The sequence below is a fragment of the Lampetra planeri genome, chromosome 25 (assembly GCF_965212315.1).
Source record: "Lampetra planeri chromosome 25, kcLamPlan1.2.h2, whole genome shotgun sequence".
NCBI lineage: Eukaryota > Metazoa > Chordata > Hyperoartia > Petromyzontiformes > Petromyzontidae > Lampetra > Lampetra planeri.
Window position 1 is genome coordinate 7,027,019 of NC_136131.1, and position 15,292 is coordinate 7,042,310.

Sequence of the window (15,292 nt, forward strand, 5' to 3'; positions counted from 1 at the left end):
TAGCCAGCCCCGATAGAGATCTGCGGAAGTACTCGGCGAGAATGAGATGTGTAACGATTTGCTCCCGCCCCACATTTTGATGAATTTCCATGATTTTAGGTCACAATGCAATTCAAAATTTAATTGTTCTCTTGTCTGTACAGTCTCTTGTTTATCGACTAATTTGTACCGTCTGTAGAGTCTGCTGTTTGTGGTGGCTGTGCAGTCTGCTTTTTTTATGCTCTTGTACACGATATCTGTATTGTACACCTTGTCCCATGTTGTCTGTCTCTTTTGTGTGTGTACTGTCTTGCTCGTTTTTTCTGCCCGTCTCATCTGTACTGTCTGTTTCGTCTGTACTCTCTCTTGTCGATATGGTCTTGTCTCAATGAAGATGTCTTCTTCCATTTGTGGATTTTGTCTCCTCTTTATTGTTCGTCTCGTCTGTATGAACTTATTTCGCAACGTATGTAGCCAACCGTGTGTGTACCATCTATTAATCCATCTGGAATGACTCGATTGTCCTGCTTTTATTTCGTTTTGACCATTTAAACATAGGGAACAAAAAAAATATTCATCACCAAAGATAATCGATGCAATATCCACACACAATTAAATACTTAAATCGTGGGTATAAGAATCGACTTTGATCGTTAAATCATTACATGCCTGGCTGGGAATAATGTGTACATTATTGTAAAAGCGGACAAGCTAAAATAAATCTCTATTGGCGATGATGCAGCATTAAGTGGTACACTTTTAATTTGAGAGACAGTGTTTCGAAGAAGGCTTCATCTCCCCCTGGGTTTCAGCACCACAAGTTAGCCCAATGACTCCGCACTGCCCTTGTGTGTATGTGAATACGTGAGCACCAATGTCCGGGCTGTTATTTAAATAACCATTCCATTTTTGGTGTACATGTCAGCCCGAACCATCAAGAGTGCCCCAGGTAACCAGAGCCAGAACCTCCACTCTGCCCAATGCTACCTGTAAATTTAACCGAGAGATTTTGTTTTGTGTTTTTCATATTGTCCCAATGTTATCCCGATTGTGCATCTTTTCATGTTGGACAACGGTCCACGGAGACAAATGTCACAGAACTACCTCCGAGTTCCCTTAAAGTGACCTCTAGTCCACACAGTCATGGGAGCACTATCCCGTTGCATTTGAGAGTAACGTTCATCGCATGACAGTCAAACTGATATTTAATGCTCCAAGCTGGAAATTAACCAACTCTCAGTGATGAAGGAAATTTTATGTATTATTCTGTGCAGCCATTGGTGACCTGGCTGAGACGATCAACTCACTATGCTTGATAACCCAGTTTAATCACAGACTAGTGCCTGGATTTGAACTCATGATCTCAGTGGCGCCGGTTCGGCATTCTGTCCTCTGAGCCACTCGGCCACCTTGCACACTAGGAGCTCTTGCCGCTTCCATTTATTTTGCCAACACCTCCTAGGGCGGTGAACTCTCCACTGGGGCTACGGCACCTCCCAGCATTAATGTCCCTATTGAAACAAGTGATGAAAATATTCGTCAACAAAGTGTTTATTTTATTTCATTCGGTGATGACTATGGCTGGATGAAAATCCCAAAACGTGACAATGACCACCATAAGTTTGTTTGCCAAATTAGTGACGAAAATATTCTTCAATTAAGAGGTTTTTTTGATCAGTCAACGATGACTGAATGGACGAAAATATATAATCAAACGCGATTATGCCGAAGAACAATCGCCAAAGCAAGGACAACTATGTGGAAACGAAATTAACAAGTCTGAAGATGCAGACTAAGGTAATTTGTTAACGTCAGCAGAGACTGCAGTCTACTGAGGCATACCAAGCATGGTAATTGGTTATAAAAGTATACAAAAAATATTTACTGAGCTCACCGATTGGCTGAGCTTATGATATTGAGGCTGAGAGAAACTGCACGCCCCTCACACCAGCCTTTACGAACTAAGCGTCTGACTCAATGTAGTGACTGCTAAGAGAATGACCACATGATATCAGCAGTCTCAGACTTGACTCAATCTCCACAGGTTGTCGTCGACGAGACCGAGGCTACGACTGAAATGATAAATCCCAACTAAATCGGCACTGTTTGTCTCCCCCTCATTGGTTGTGTGTCCCATAATGCACGGCGTTACCTTGCCCTGCTAAATGACGGCGGCTGATTGGTCGATGGGCGAAGCGGCATGATTTGGGTCCGTTTAGGGAAAGCGAACCGATGTAACCTCGCGACGACCGCCTTATTAATTGAGTCGCTTTTTAGGGAAGTGTCGGGTTGATTGAAAACAAAACCGTTGCCTGTTTCGTGTAACCGGTTCCGAGTGCGTCGGTGCGATTATTCCCTCACCGGCGTCCTATGTCATTAGACTGTTTATTTTAATAAACAGGCGCTCGTCTTTTTTAAGCACAGAGCGACCCCTGTGGCTACCCAGTGGGGGGGGGGGGGCGGTCTCACGTCCCGCTGTAGTTTTTGGCGGCTGTCGTGTAAAGTGACTGCATCGCAGTGTGTATTTAAGTACAGTGCAAATATTTGTCAGCGAAATGATTATTGCGCCTTTTTTCTTTCCATAACTTTTTGTACTTAACCACGTTCCACGTTGATGCCGATAAGAAACGGGGCGATTTTATAAAACGATGTTATATTTGCAATGGTACGCAGCTGCTACTGTTGCTGCTGCTGCCACTGCCACCGTGGTGTAACGATCAACAGTGTAAATGAGTACACCGGACGTAGTTGATTGGCAGCTAGTGTCTGGTGGGGCAAATTGTGGGTCCTCCAACCTCTTCCGAGACGTCAAAATATCCCCTTGAGGGGCGGCTGTCTAGAGCTCCCTGTAGTGGAGACCGTTCTGCCAGGAGTGGCAGGAGCAAGCGATTATGAAGCTGCACATGTACCTATCGTTTGCTTTGTGACACTTGTCACTGACATATTTTCAGAGGCCCCCAAAACTCAGGTCCTGTAGTTGTGGTTGTAGGGAAGGTGAGTTCGGATGAACATCAAGTGGCACAGTAAATCGGACACATGCTCGCGTTTGGCGAGAGAGGCGCCACTAGCTGGGTCACATCGGGATTTAGCTCCTCTTACATTTGAAGGGGGGGGGCGTCAATCCCACGGATAGAGGAGAAGAGCCAATGGGATCGTGACTCTCTTGCCCGGGCCAGGGGCAGGCACATGGACGACGAGTCTTCGCAGTATTTAAAATTCTCCAACCGGACCTGGGCAGGTGATAATGATCCGTGCTGGCACACGGCAAAGGGATCGCGTTCTCCTGCCGCGCCGCTGCTTGTTTTGCCGGCGCTGAGGTGCGGCGTTTAATCCGGCCGGCAGATGCTCGCGCGCCACGCCGCCGCCGCCCCCGTGCCGCTCGCTCAGCCGGCTCTGGCGAGCGGCCGCTTGCACTGTAAATGGCGCCGTGCCAACGTCGGCGCGGTGCCACAACCGTGCCAGGCAGAGGCCCACGGATGGATGGATGGTGGTGGAGGAGGAGGCGATGGATAGGAGGGACTGATGGACGGATAGAAACAGGGACTGACAGATAGAAGGACAGAAGGAGGGAAGGTGGGATGGATGGGTTGACGGATGGACATATGGAGTGATGGATGGAGGAACCGAGGGTTGGACGGACGAGTGGATGTTTCGGCAAGTGTCTGCTGGCCGTTTTGAACCTATGCTCAGCAACTGATTAAACAAGAAGAGGTGTAGACCAGTGGCAAAGTGCTTAACACGCTGCTCAATGAACCCGGCAACATAAGTTCAATTTCCAGCCATGGCTCACATAAGTTGTGAATATCAGAACCTGTCCTGGTCTTCCCCTAGGTCAATTGAGCCTTAAAACGGGTACATGGTGCGGTGTGTAAATGTCAGTATTGGGGAGACACAAGGCAGTCGGTCACCTCCTCGTGCCCCCTGCCGAGCTTCATAGATGTTCACTAACTGCGCTTGCCCCAACAGTTTGATGCGTATTCATGGGGGGTGGGGGTCTTTTTCTTTCTGTGTTGCAGGATATCACTGAGCTCAGCGGAAGAGTGGAATGCCTCGATCTCAGGGGTAAAGTTCAACGCCAACTCTCTTCATTTCTTTATGAGTTAACAAAAAATGAACCTACATCTTTTAAACTTGGTAATTTTTAAAATAGAATCCTCGACATCTTTTTGTTCTTCTTTTGCACCCCCCCCCCCTTTACCGCAAGAGCCTTGCGGCGTTGCCCAGTGCCTCGGTGCGAGGGATTAGCCGTGAGTTCACCCCAATTAATCAGACGAGTCGGCCCAAGTTTTTTAGAGTGTGCACGTCTCACAGTGCCGTTCACAGCTAAGTGAATTATTGATAGCTTTCCAAGCAGCCCAGCCAAGTGCGCTGACCTCACCTGATGAGGGCTGCTCGCAAATCCCGGACCAGCTCATTTGGCAAAACTGGGCTGGAATTTTCCGAGGAAATCCCTCTCTGGCTTCTTCGGCACTTTAATCTTCGGCTCTTTTGAGGTGTTGTGTTGTCCTCTGCCTTTTGTTATGTTCTTACAACTCACGTAAATACAAAACAGAGACATACAAATAATTACCCTGGCATAGGTCCACACATGCTCAACACGCATGTAAACACGCAGATGTTTAGACTCACATAAACACATGTACACAGACAGATTTCCACGTAGGCATGCATATGCACACAGAGTCACAGGCATACAGACTCATAGATAATAATAAGCAGAAACATAAATACGTAAACGTGATTTCCTGCTCAAATGAGCATTCAGGTTGTGCTCATGTCCTGTTTGAAGCTTAGAACAAGTGGTGGAAATTCCACATTCCTATGGCGGAGTGGGAGTGGGGTAGAATCTATAGGACAACCACTTTTGATGTCCCCACTACGTTGTATTCATTCTGTCGACCCCAGAGGAAGGGAGTCAACCCCTAACCAGGATGTGAACTTGCAACCTTGGGATTGCCAGTCACTTGTTCCACCACTCGGCCACCTGACAGGGAACTGGTAGGAAGGTCAATTGTCTTGTAGGCCCCCGTTGGCTTGTTTAAACTTTAAAGTTGGCAGAATCGCCAACTTGCGTCCGTAAGGTTTGTGTAGTTTATAGGGTGGATGGTGCAGCAGTCGAATTTAATTAGGATTAATGTGCGCAGCGTTCCAGTTGAAGTTTTTTTTCATGAGCCGCAGCAAATTACAAACTATTTGTGTTTTTGCAATAAGTGGCAAGGGGGTGGAACATTGGCGCAAGCATTAGGGCACTACGCTTACGTACCCGGTGACCTCGGTTTGATTCCCAGCAATGGCTAACGTCGGTTGCGGAGCAATTTCCGAACTGATCCGGGCCATCCAACCTTCTCTTTGCTCAACCCACACTAAACCAGCGAGATGAAGTATGGTTGAACGTACGGGGCTGTGCACGTATGTGTGACAGTGGCCAGGTGTGTATATATGTGTGTGTAAAGTCACTGCTGCCAACGCACTCCTCGCATTTCAATTTTAATTGATTTAGTTATTTCTTTGTTCTTCTGTGTGGCGTGCGATGGCGCTAAATGCCAGAAGGGAAAAGAGAAGAGAGTAAAGTGCCCACATTATGGGGGCATAGCACACTCGTCAATCAGACCCCGGTGTGAGCCCTGACCCTCACAAAACTACCCAATCGGTTTCTCAACTGAGCCCCGATTGCCGACCCTAACAGACCAGGCCATCAGCCACTAACAACGGTCCTTTATCAGATCCAAGCCAAAGCAGCCAACGAGATGCTAGCACTGCCCCCTCCATGATGCTAACCTGACCTCAACCTTGCACATCGCCTGCTTCCCTCTGCACGTTCTCTTCTACTCTCAAGGCTGGCCTCACAAACACATGTCCTTCCGTCGCCGTCCTCACATCTTTTCTCTCTCCTCTCCCCACATCTCCTCTCAACTCTCCTCTCTCTCTACCCTTTCCCCACTCCCCTCTTATTTTCTCTCACCTCTTCTCTCTCCCCACTCTCACTTCTACCCTCTTTCAGCTATCTCCTTTTGTGTCTCCCCTCTCACTTCCCCATTGTCACCTTTTCCCACTCACCTCTCTCCCCCGTCCCTCCTTCCTGCAGCAGAGAAGCTGGACTACAAGACATGCGAGACATTGGAGGAGGTGTTCAAGCGGATGCAGTTCAATGAGGTCAACGCTGAGTCCACAAGCCTGGATGAAGACGTGGGTGTCTTTGTATTTATTTATTTTCTAACCTGATGGAAGTTTCTTGGGTGGGATTCCTTGTTGCTCCCTCACCGACTCATTTACCCCCTTTTATTTTTCCACCGCACAACTGAGCCGCGCCGGGGGCCGTACCTAGCCAACCGAGGCCGGCATAACGCAAGATGCCACCAGGTTGTTTTTCTACTGCTGAAGCCCGGCCGTGCCGCTGACGTGTAATGTGCGACGAGCCGGTCGAGAAGCGCTTAAGCGACGCGGTGACGCCGCGTGTGAGTTGTGCCGCCTTGACGTAGCACGTGATTAACGCGTCACGAACACCGCAGCCTGGCCCTGCTTGGCCCCGAGCCAGATTCGGACGTCTTGCGATGCCAGGGTAGCACAGATTGTTTCTGGCTCGTCTTGGCAAACAGTTGATGGTATAGCACCCGTACCGTGAGGGGGCCCCTCACTCTGGGGCGGCTCAGATGTGCCAGTGGAGAAGGGGAAATCGATTCCACCGTGAAGCAGTTTTAGTCGATCAGTGATCCTAAGCTCGCTTATCTAGTCCTGTCACTCTCGTCCTCTTTGTTCAGTCGCTTCCTCGTCAAGCACTCCTTTGTTTCTTTCATCCTAAATGAGTTGCGAGCCCCATGCAGCCTTGGGGAGCCACTGGCGTTGTGTGCGGGTGTTCGCTAATGTGTGCTGACCCTGCCAATGGGAGCCTGAGAGGTTGCACAGTGTTGTTCTATGGGCTTCTAGTTACCCATGCTTAAGAGCACACTCTTAAACTATAAAAACTAAACTTTTTATTTAACCAGGTAAGGCCCACTCCTGCAGTAGCGCCTGCTTGGTGGCCATGTCGGTGGTGGAGGGTTACGACACATTTATAAATAACGCGATCTGACCCAAAAACCTATATTATGAATAATTATACCTGATCAATACTCGGCAAGGTTCTGGGCTGTGATGCTTCGTTAGCGTCACCATAAGTCACGGCACAGATGTGTCGTTATTGCGCTATTCCGATGCTGCTGTACTGGCGGATTCAAACCGCCGCTCGAGTGTCGCAATGGCGCACCCTGTGCCTCTGTCCTCACCGTCGCTGCGGCCCACACCCCGGGCCTCCGTCGTGCGCAGGGAGCCTCGGCGCTCTTCGACATGGTCGAGTACTACGAGTCGGCCGTCCACCTCAACATCTCCTTCAACAAGCACATCGGTGTGCGTGGGTGGCAGGCCGCGGCCAATCTCATGAAGAAGGTCAGACCCTCGCCCACAAGACGCCACACACACGCACACAGATAGCCACAGGGCACCAAGACAAAGATCCCACATATAACCTTAACAGACTATTGGGGCAAGCGCGGTTAGCGAGCACCTATGAAGGCCGGCACGGCACACGAGGGGGTGGGTTGCCAGCACCACGCCTGGCCGCCTTTGTCTTCCCAATGACGATGTTTACACATCGTACCGGGTACTCATTTGCGGCTGATTCTATCTAGGGGAGGCTCGGGACTGGTTCAGATAATTGTCACTGGTGTTGGCCATTAGCGGAAATCGAACTCGGGTCGCCGGGTTCCGAGCTCAGCATACTAACCGCTACACTACCTCTCCCCATAATACACACAGACACACGCACGCATACACCAGATACAATCGTCGTGGAAAATCAAACCAAAAAAAATTTACTTGTGACCCCCGAATCGTGACTATTCATCAGTCACTGTGAGTGTGAGAGGAGCAAATGGTTACTTGCCTAATGTCTCCACCCCATGCCACGCGACCCCGCTCGTGTCTCTCCCTCATCTTATCCTTCCACTTGGTCATCATGCCTCCTCTTCCCACTCCCTCTCAATCGCTACTCGATGTCACTCACCATCATCTGCCCATCCCTTCCTTGCCCCCTCTCATCACCCCCCCCCCCCTCTGCCCCACCTGTGTGTTCACCCCCTCGCTGTCCCGCCGACTTTGCTTCCTTTTGCCTGACCTCACCAGACGGGCAGCCTGCAGATCCTGGACGCACGCAACTCGCCCGTCGCCGACCAGGCCCTGCCGTTTGTGGCGCGAGCGCTGCGAATGCACAGCAGCCTCGCGGTGCTGCACATGGAGAACGCCAGCATGTCCGGCCGCCCCCTCCTGCTTCTGGGTCAGTCGGGTTGGACATGTGGCGCAGGGGGAGCCGGGTTTGGGATGCGGAGGGGTTAAGGGTCGCTGTGCAGGGCTAACGTGGGTGGACGTGAAGCGTCAACCCTTGGTGCGCCCGCTAATATTTCAGCGCAGCCCCTGCAGTTCGCTTCACACGATCTTTTCCCCTCTCCCCCACCCCCCGCCTCCAATTAGTTGTCTCTTAAATAAAATTTTCCCATTGCCGCCGCTACCGTTCCGACAACCACCGCCCCCACCTCACTCCCCCCTGCCCCCCCACTTTTTCCCACCTCAACCACCCACCCTGCCCGACCTTGCCCCAGTGTCTGCGCTGAAGATGAACCTGGCGATGCGGGAGCTGTACTTGGCCGACAACAAACTGAACAGCGGCCAGGACGCCCTGCAGCTCGGCAACCTGGTCAAGTTCAACAGCACCTTGCAGCTACTGGACCTGCGCAACAACAGCCTCATGGACTCGGGTGCGAGCGCGAGCCCACAGCATTGTTCACTAGTTTCCCGGTAGTGCTTGGTAGCACCTCGGTGGTGTTTCGTGGTGTCCGGATGGTGTTTGATAGTATCTCTGTGGTGTTTGGTAGTATCTCGGTGGTGTTTGATAGTATTCTGGTGTTTGGCAATGTCCCGGTAGTGCTTGGTAGTATCCCAGTAGGCCTTGGTGGTGTAGTATCTGGTAGCGTCTCAGTAGCTCCCCATTGGGTGCATGTGGACGTTTGCGTGCGAACGTGTGACTTGAATGCACGTGTGTCCGTCCCCCTGTGCACGTGCAGGCCTCCAGCACGTGTGCGAGGGCCTCAAGGAGCAGAAGAAAGGCCTCGTGACTCTCGTCGTGTGGAACAACCAGCTGTCGCACGTGGGCATGCAGTACGTGGCCAGCATGCTGGTACGTGCGACACCCCTACTGCATACAACGCGCCCACACGCGCGCCCACGTCGCCACCACCCCCCAACCCGCCCATGTGTACCTGTTCACCATTCGTGTGCAACCAGGGCATAATTTTCGATTTAAAGCTTTCGTGACTGAAGGGATTCATCTTCTTGGTTCTTTCGGTAAAGTCACGTAGAAGGGAAATAATAAAAGAATAAAAATAACACATAATAAAATAACAGAGGAAAATAACAGGTCTGTCGGGAAGACAGCGTCTCATTCAGACGCTGTCTTCCCAACAGACCTGTTCTTCACCTGAGGACGGCTGCTTGCGTTGTGGCCGAAACGTCGTGTTTTATGTTTATTATTTTATTATGTTTTATTATTATTATTTTATTATTTCCCTTCTACGTGACTTTACCGAAAGAACCAAGAAGATAATTGTTTTAATGGAAGGGGGGAGAAGCAGGTAGGTAGCGTCTGTATCCACATCACTTAGCCAATGGGGGCCTGTGAAAGTTATTAATTTAGGGGGGCACAGGGTTGTGGGTTTGCATCCTTTATTAACAGTAGGGGCAGGGCAGGCAGCATCTGCTCCCTCTGCTCCCCATGTTGGCACTCACGACTCTCTTGGGCTAATCAGCGTGATCATGGTCATAACCGTTATTCAGCATCTCCGCTCTCAGTCCCCACTTCGTTTTCCATTTTTATGGACTAATGTGACCTTGGTATATTTTGCTGTCATTTGTAAATATGTTTTGTACATTCGACCACCGGGGTTTAATTTCAGCTAGGTCTCTCCTGGGGCCGTGCGATTTTACTCATCATTATAACGATATACATGTAAAAATTTTACCTTGTTTCAAAATTGCAACGAATTGTCGCGTGTTTGTTGGGCGCGTGCCTGCGCAGCCGTGCACGCAGAGCCTGGAGACGCTGAACCTGGGCCACAACAGCGTCGGCAACGAAGGCGTCCTGCGGCTCAAGGAGGGCCTCATCGCCAACCGCTCCGTGCTGCGCCTGGGACTGGCCTGCACGCGCATCACCTGCGAGGGTAAACGCGCAGCGTCGTACAGTCGCAGCACACCAGGCCTCCCCGTGCCGGCCGGCGTGTCCCTGGAGGCCGGAGCGAAACGGCGCCTGCTGAATTGTCCCTGCCGAATTTCCCCTGCGTCGCTACGACGTTGCCAAGCCTGGCTCACCTGGTCCCCCGCCCCTCCTCTGCCACTTCAGGTGCAGTGGCCGTGGCGGAGTTCATCGCCGAGAGCCCGCGCATCGTCCGCATCGACCTGCGCGAGAACGACGTGAAGACGGGCGGCCTCATGGCGCTGGCGCTCGCCCTCAAGGTCAACACGTCGCTCGCCCGGCTCGACATCGACAAGGAGCCCAAGAAGGAGCAGGTGGGTCGTGGCGGCGTCCCCGGGGCGGCTGTCAGAGGGAGAGGTCACTGCGGCTGAGGTCAGAGCAGGGATTGAAATGGAAGATTTTCTTTGCTGAGCATCGAAACGGACTTTCTGATACCTTTGGCGGGGAACCACACATTACACACACAAACACACACCCACCTTGATCACTTTTGTCACTTCAAGGACCTCTTGCAGTGACAGAATCCCACTGATTGCACTCCCATTAGTAACGCAGTGTTGTTGCCTTGTCGGAAATATCCCCCTCGTTCCCGATCAGTGTGGCTAAGATGCTCGTTGTGACAGGTAAATAAAACCTGCCGGCTACTTACAATTCGTCGGCCTCATGTTCACGGACCGTATGACATGGAAGTCGCAGGCCAAGTCCGGCCTGCGGTTCGTGGGTTCAGTCGTGCGTTTTAGTTTTTCGGTACCCAGAGAGGGTGGCCATGCAAGGGGGAAGCTGAAATCCGGGTGACGGTGACGCTCTTAGAGAGGTGATTGAGCGGCGCTTGCCCAGCTGCTCGTGTTCTTCGAGGTGCGCCACCCTCTTTAACCGGTTGAACGTCGATGAAGTGGACCGGGGATGAGGTCACGGGTCTGGGGCAGACCTTGCGACCGGGGTTATGATACACGTGAGCAGAGGTCGCCCATAGTCGCGGACAACGGCCGTAATGACCGTGCTGTGGTAAATGGTGTGGGCTCACGACCTTGCTGACCTTATGTCTGATTGTTAATGTTATACTTAGGTCCAGGTGTCATTTGAAGTTTCTGGCCCAAATAGGCTCTTAACTGGCAATAAGCTAAGGTCGTCTATCGATCCGTCAGTTTGTTTCTACCATTTCTTTTTGTTGCACGTGATATTTTATTTTCACCGTTTTTTTTTATCAGAATAATTGTTTTGTTTTAGTTTTTTCTCCAATTCTATTCCAATTGCGTTATCCGCATCATGTCATGAGGCGAGCGTGTCTTTGATTCATAACTAAACAACCATTGAACGGCCCTTGAAGATGACATTGGAGAACTACTTCTGAAGTCATTCAATAGGCCTCTTTTTTTCAAACTGGAGTCGCCGTTCATATGCCCTGCATGTCATTCAAACCGATTTCCTGGGAGCTAACATTTAGCCAAATTAACTGCAAAACCAATTGTAACCGTGATGGTTATTAGTTTTTGCAGTCATTTGTGATTGGGCTGGGAACCATCAACTCACTACAACTTGAGAACCAGTTATTTTACATCTCTGTCTCTGAGTCAATGGGTCTCTGTGCTAGTGTGTGCATCTCTATACAAGTCTGTGGGTCTCTACGCATATAATCTTTACTTGAGAACCCTGTTTGAATCGCAGCTGGTTAAAACCTGGATTTGAACCCAGGATCTCTGTCGTACCAGCTCAGCGCACTAACTTCCGAGCTACCCAGCCACTTCCTGTAACAGTAAACTCAGATGTTCTTGACACGAGATCTCCCTGCGGGCTGGGCTGTGAGTTCGCGTTGCAATTCGCCGTGTGTTTATTAGTGAGTTCCGTCTTCCTGGCCGACGCTTGCCTTGGGGAGGACGCTGTCACATCGTGTTTGCCGCGAACCGCCTGCCGTGCGTGCTTCTCTCTCAAGCCCGCACGCACGCGCGCGCGCCAGCCTGCTCTTGACAAAAGAGCAGATGCTGTCCAGCGGCAGACAGAAGCAATTAGTGTTTTGGACAAGAGATTTGGTTTCCAGGCGACGACGGAGCCAGCGATCGGGGCAATGGGGGCGATCCTGACGCGGTACTCTGAGTGCCGCACTGTTAGGATAATTATAGACGGAGCCTGGTTGATGATTGGCCAGTGCCTCCCAACTCGAGTGCGGAGGCTCGTTAATAATAGATGATCGGCGTCGTGTGTGCGCTTCGACACCCCGTTGTGGCCACCGCTGCCATCGTCGCCATCGACGCTACCGCCGCTATTGCTGCCTTCTTGATTGTGCGTCTGCTGCTGCTGTGTTAAGGATGCCGGTGCTCTCTCCTAGGGCTCGTAGACGTGGAGTTAGAAAATCGTAACGGGATTTTAAAACAAATTTAGTGGCAAAGTGCTGGCGGTGGCACGCATTGCGATGAAGACTCCAGTTGTAAATCTCGCAGAGCAGCGCAACCCTTCGTACTAGAGAACTCTGTGAAAGGAGACAATGGAGAGCGACCTCCGAGATCCTTCCAAGTGACGTCAGGTCCACACAGTAGGAGACTGCACGTTGCTTGGCCAAAGACTAATGTTGGTTGCGTGATGGGTGAACCGGTGTTTTAATTCAAAGGGTTGCAATTTAGCCAAGTTAAGTGCAGAACCAAATTTAATATGTTGGACTCTTTTGGGCAGTTATTGTTTATAATCAACTCGCGCTGTGCTTGTGAATTTGGTTTAATCACAGATGGCTGAAAGCCAGATTCACACCCAGGATCTCAGCAGTGCCGACTTAACACTCTGACCTCTGAACCGCCCGGCCACCTCAATTTCACCGGGGTTGGTTTGGCAGTTTAACGGATTGTCCAAAACACTTCCCCCCCCCTTGGCGGTTTGCCCTGTTGAGTGTGATGGAGACATCGGCGCTGTGCTGGTTATAAATAACCTGGACGGATTCACGCAGTCTCGTTTAGCTAATGGGAAAACCCATCAGCCTGGCACACACAAAATACATATATATCCGATGGCCTGAAACTAAATGATAATGTTCATTCAAATAGGTGTTTTTAGACAGCAACAGCCCAACAGGAAGACCCAGCATGCTTTGCATGAAGTTGTTCTGCTGGTCCATCTTTCTCTCATAACCACTCAAACCGTGAGGTCATTGGGGAACCGTGCTGGCATCTCTCCTCGTTTTCTTCCTTCTCTTTGCCCCATCCTAAATCCCTTCTTAGCAATTAGCATGTATGTGCTATTAAGAAGGACCATTTCCCAACAATTTGTGTGTTATGTGTTTTTGCTTCTAAAGAAGCCTGACTGACAGATGTGGTAAGTTTTTTGTTATTTGTGCATCACTGCCAACGATTGCAGCAGCAGCATCACCACATTTTCACGATCTCATAGGTCAGCTGGTTGTTCTGTAAACCCGTCCGCTCTGCGACGTTCTAAATCCCGCTGTTGCCTAAAGCAATAAATGCCTTGTGTCCCAGCTATTTTGTGCTGGTGGCTATCACAGGCTGTGTGAAGATGGTAATGTACGAATATGCTACTGTCGTCTTGACATGAAAAGCATGTTTTGAATGTCCCGTTTGTACCTTTGTTGTTCAAATGACATTTTTGGGCATACAATGCTCGCGATGGAAAACCTGCCTGCGACCAAATCATCTGGAACCCGCTCTATCTCATCGGATCTCGGATGCCAAGCAGGGTTTGGGCCTGGATACCGCTATGATGGGTTGACTACCTTGCACAGACAGGACAAGGATCTTGTTGTCCACAGAGTCGCGGATGGCAGGCCGGTCAAGTGAGTCCTGTACTGGGGGTTATAACCCGCCACGACCCGCACAGTAATGGGGGGGGGGGGGGGGAGCAGTGATTTAACTAAAGGGCTCTGCAATCTTATGAATATTCAAGTTTAAAATGAATTCCACATTTTGTATGCATGTGTGTGTATTTGTTTTAGTGATTCACTAAAACAAATAAGCCAATGCTACCCCCACTACCCCCGCCAACTCGCGCCATGCATCCCCAGGCCCCGGGGTTACACGGGGCCAGGAGACAACATTGGAGTTGTCTGCGCAGCGCGCGGCGCTAATCCTAAGCGATGGCGGTGTTAATGAGCTGCGATGCGTGCTTGCAGCGTCCTCTCCGGTCCCCGTGAACATTAATAACCGCGCCGTTAGTGCTGCGGTGGCCCCACGGCGGCGCCAGCGTAAATTATTATTTCAGCGACGCGTCGTGCATCACACGCGATGCCTCCTCCCGCTTACTAGTGAGGGGCTTCTCTCTCCCTCACGTCCCTCGTTCGCTCGCTCGCTCCTTCCCTCCATCTCTGCCTTCCTCTCCGCCCTTTCAATCCCTCCAAACTCTCCCTCCATCCCTCCCTCCGTTTCTTCCTTCATCCAAGAGGGCGTCGTGGCCAGCGCCTCTGATGCCACCGCACCCTCGCCATCGCTTCCTTCATTCTACACAGATCCCACAAGCCGATTGCACAGTCGAAAACCCGTCTTATAAGAACCGACGGTATAGCGTCACCATCATCACCATCAATCTTGATTTGAAGCTTACGTGACTGCAGGAATCCATACTCTTTGGTTCTTTTGTTAAAGTCACGTAGATAAAAAATGTATAGATCACGACGTTTCGATCGCAACACAAGCAACCGTCATCAGGTGAGACAAACACAGCAGGAGAACTGCTCCCCCTACCTCAGCAGTTCTCCTGCCGTGTTTGTCTCACCTGATGACGGTTGCTTGTGTTACGATCGAAACGTCGTGATCTATTAATTTCTATCTACGTGATTTTACTGAAAGAACCAGAGTATCATCACCATCTTGGTTCTTTCGGTAAAGTCACGTAGAAGGGAAGTAATAAAATAATAAAAATAAAACATAATATTTTTATTATTTTATTACTTCGACTCTACGTGACTTTACCGAAAGAACCAAGAAGATGAATCCCTGCAGTCACGAAAGCTTTAAATCGAAATATCATCACCATCATCACCACCTTTATCATCATCACCATCATCACTTCCATCCGCCGTTGGATCTTCACCTTGGTCGGCCG

The 15,292-nt window shown here is 50.4% G+C and overlaps 1 protein-coding gene across 1 annotated transcript in view; it reads left to right on the forward strand.

Moving 5' to 3' along the window:
• The window catches only part of LOC144727347 (uncharacterized), a 31,282-nt gene that overhangs the window by 4,403 nt on the left and 11,587 nt on the right, over positions 1-15,292 (forward strand). The window contains exons 3-10 of the mRNA XM_078606094.1: positions 3,996-4,041; positions 6,065-6,165; positions 7,282-7,401; positions 8,137-8,287; positions 8,610-8,765; positions 9,072-9,184; positions 10,082-10,223; positions 10,403-10,569. Of these exons, the coding sequence (XP_078462220.1) occupies positions 3,996-4,041; positions 6,065-6,165; positions 7,282-7,401; positions 8,137-8,287; positions 8,610-8,765; positions 9,072-9,184; positions 10,082-10,223; positions 10,403-10,569 (996 nt within the window). The remainder of the gene's footprint in view (positions 1-3,995; positions 4,042-6,064; positions 6,166-7,281; positions 7,402-8,136; positions 8,288-8,609; positions 8,766-9,071; positions 9,185-10,081; positions 10,224-10,402; positions 10,570-15,292) is intronic.